Source organism: Pinus tabuliformis, chromosome 1_2, assembly GCF_031772625.1.
Source record: "Pinus tabuliformis cultivar Carrire ecotype Pingquan chromosome 1_2, CPIR1, whole genome shotgun sequence".
NCBI lineage: Eukaryota > Viridiplantae > Streptophyta > Pinopsida > Pinales > Pinaceae > Pinus > Pinus tabuliformis.
Window position 1 is genome coordinate 1351228148 of NC_142298.1, and position 3384 is coordinate 1351231531.

The 3384-nt window shown below is 36.6% G+C and overlaps 1 protein-coding gene across 1 annotated transcript; it reads left to right on the forward strand.

Moving 5' to 3' along the window:
• Nucleotides 1-637: 637 nt before the first annotated feature.
• Nucleotides 638-1177, forward strand: LOC149211242 (uncharacterized). The gene has a single exon (XM_089399226.1). The coding sequence runs from the start codon at nucleotides 638-640 to the stop codon at nucleotides 1175-1177; it is 540 nt and encodes a 179-aa protein (XP_089255352.1).
• The last annotated feature ends 2207 nt before the right edge of the window (nucleotides 1178-3384 follow it).

A 3384-nucleotide genomic window follows, 5' to 3' on the forward strand; every position in this document is an offset into this window, starting at 1 on the left:
TCAGCACTGCTGTGCGTTACAAAAAAGACTCTCTATCATTCTTCTAACATAAAACAGAACTGTTGTTCATTACATTTATATGTTAAAACATATTTGTCTTTAAACAATAAAATAATACAAATATCTTTTAAAGCTTATCTGCGTATTGAATGCAGCAAGCGGTGATTCCTTTTGAAGAAATGAAGTCAGCTGTTGCAGGGGAATTTAATGCTGAAAATTTAATGCACATTAATGTGGAAAATATCAAGCATGACTTTGAGGCATCCAATAGTCTAGAATATCTACAATAAAACAAATTTATGTCCAGCTGTTTATGTTGCAGTTGGAATTAAATTCCAACAATATCAAGATTCCTCTCCTGGGTTCTTTAAACAAAAAAATTGGAATCATAAACAATGTTGGGCCCAATTCAAAAATGGGATTTAACTATTTTTTTTTTTAATGTTGGGTGCATTTGACTAAGGTTGGAGTCATATTTTTTTAGGTTTTTTTATTTTTATTTAAAAAAAAAGGGGATCTTTTCCAAGGAATTGTTTTTTTAAGAAAGCACACATTTGTTTTTTGAAATTTCTCCTTGGATCTTGAGATAGATCAATTTTTTATTTCTTGTGGGAGATTTGTGAAGATGAACAATCACATGGCGGAGGCTTATCTGAATGAAAGAAATAAGCTCGACAGTTCCAATTACTCCAATTGGAAATTTAAGTTGCAAACCCTGTGGGAAGGGAAAAACGCATGGGCGATTGCAACCGGTGATGAGTTGAAGCCGACCCAAGCTACAGGTGGAACAAAAACAACAATCCATGACTGGGAAAAGAGAGAGAATAAGGCAGAGATACTACTCAAATTGTCTTTGAAAGATTGCATTATTCCTCATATTCGAAAATGTAAATCTGCAGCAAACATCTGGATGACTCTTAAAGACTTATATGAGATCAAAAACACAAATCTCCTATTGTTTCTAAAGAGCAATATTCTTTCCATTAAAATGGAGGAGAATGAATCAGTATCAGCATTCATCTCTCGTATCAAGGAGCTTAAGAATAAGCTAGGAGACATTGGCGAAACAATATCAGACACTGATTTGGTCACGATTACCATGAATGGTATGACTAACTACTTTAAGATGTTCATCATTGGGTTGAATGCGAGAGAAAAAACCCCCAAGTTTGAATAATTGACAGGGATCCTAATGTAGGAGGAGGAAAGGTGGATGACCCTAAAACCCCAGAGCTTAGATCTTTCCCTAATGGTAAAGAAGAAGCCCTTCAAAGGAAAGGTAAATGCAGCGCACAAAAGCAGAGGAACCCCACAAAGAAAGCCACCTCCATCACAAGGTATGTCTTCAAACAGAAGTGATTTAGGACCAAAATGTTTTTATTGCAGTAAATTTGCTCATATAGCTAAACATTGTCGTTAGAAGAAGTTTGATGAAGGTAAATAGAGACACAAGAAGCATGCAGGCCATCTCGCTAATGCAGATCAGAATTCGAATATCAGATTGTTCATATCTGATTTTGTGTTGTCAACTAAGGAGGATGAAGCAAAAATCTGGTTCGTGGACTGAGGAGCCTCCTCCCATATGATAGGTAAGAGGCAATGGTTTAAAAATTTCAGAGAATCCAACACCGGTACGAAGGTCTACCTTGGAGACGATAGAGGGTATCAAATCAAGGGATATGGTGATGTCCCTGTCATACTACCTAATGGAAACATTAGGCATATTCATGATGTTATGTATATACCTGGGATAAAAAAGAACCTGATTTCTGTATCTAGAATAACAAGTCAGGATCTTACGGTAGAGTTCTTTAAATATTATTGTGTAATCAAAGACTTGCTGGATTGGATGAAATCCATTGCAACAAGTGTACATGTAGGAGGATTGTATAAACTGGATGTCAGAAGTGCGTCACATCAAGCATTGGCATCATCAACCATATCTGCAGAGAATCTATGGCATCAGATATTTGGGCATATAAACTTTAGTGACCTACCACTTCTTCAGAAGAAAGGTATGGTGAATGGTCTTCCTGCTTTAAAGAGTATGCATGTTGACTGTGAAGCATGTTCCCTTGGTAAATTACATAGAGATGAATTTCTTGCTATTGTTGATAGGACATAGAGGGATATACTTGAACTTGTACACACTGATCTATGTGGGCCAATGTAGACAACGTTGCTAGGAGGGACCTACTATTTTCTTACTTTTGTTGATGAATGTACAAGGTTCACCTGGGTGTATTTCCTTAGGCAGAAAAGTCATGCTTTTGAATACTTCAAGCAATTCAGAAGTATGATTGAGAAGAAAACAAGAAAGTTCATCAAAATTCTTCGCTCACCCCAAGGTAGAGAATTAAGAAGGGTGACTCATCAAATACTGCAAAGAACACATAATACAATAGTAGTTCACAACACCTTACACTCAGGAAAACAGGGTTGCGGAAAGGAAAAACAGAACCCTCGTGGAGTGTGCCTACAGTATGTTGAAAGGTAAGAATCTGACCAATGGCTTTTGCGCAGAAGTTGTAAACACTACAATGTATCTTAAGAATAGGAGTCCTACTAAGTGTTTGGATTATAAAACTCCTTTCGAAGCATTGTTTGGCTTCAATCCTGTAGTAAGTCATCATAGAGTCTTTGGATGTAAGGTTTTTTCTCATGTCCCAAAAGAAGATAGGAAGAAGTTAGATTCAAAACCCATTAAGTGTAATTTTATTGGGAACTGCAGTGAGTTTAAGGCTTATAAGTTGTTTAATCCTTCTACTCACAAGGTGTTTGCAAGCAGAAATGTGGTATTCCATGAACAGGTAGATGATGGGAATCTTGTTCGTAGTGATGAAGAATGACATGTGCCTTTACTGTTAGAAGAAGGTGATGAAACAGGGGCCAATGAACAACAACAACAACGACAACAACATCAGGAGAAAGAAGAAGTGGTTGATCAAATCAGGTTTGAAACTAGTCTGCACAGGGGATATCAAAACAAGTTTAAAGCCACTCCACCACTTAGGAGATCAGGTAGGAAAACTCAATTTCCAGCAAGATATAGGGAGAATTCTTTTATAACTAGTATGTTAAGTATTGTTAAACCCTCCAGTTATAAAGAAGCTATTCAATATAGTGAATGGAGGGCAGCCATGGAATAGGAATACAAATCAATATTTAAAAACAAAACCTGGGATCTAGTTGAATTACCTGAAAGAAAGAAACCCATAGGTTGTAAATGGTTATACAAGCCTAAATTTAAAGCATATGGGAGTACAGAAAAATATAAAGCTAGGCTGGTTGCAAAGGGGTACTCGCAGAAAGAAGGTATTGACTATGAGGAAACCTTCACCCCTGTGGCTAAATTAAACACAATCAAAATGTTAATTGCCTTAG

Excerpts from the sequence above, each read along its gene's own strand:
- LOC149211242 (XM_089399226.1), top strand. The coding sequence starts at position 638 with ATGGCGGAGGCTTATCTGAATGAAAGAAATAAGCTCGACAGTTCCAAT.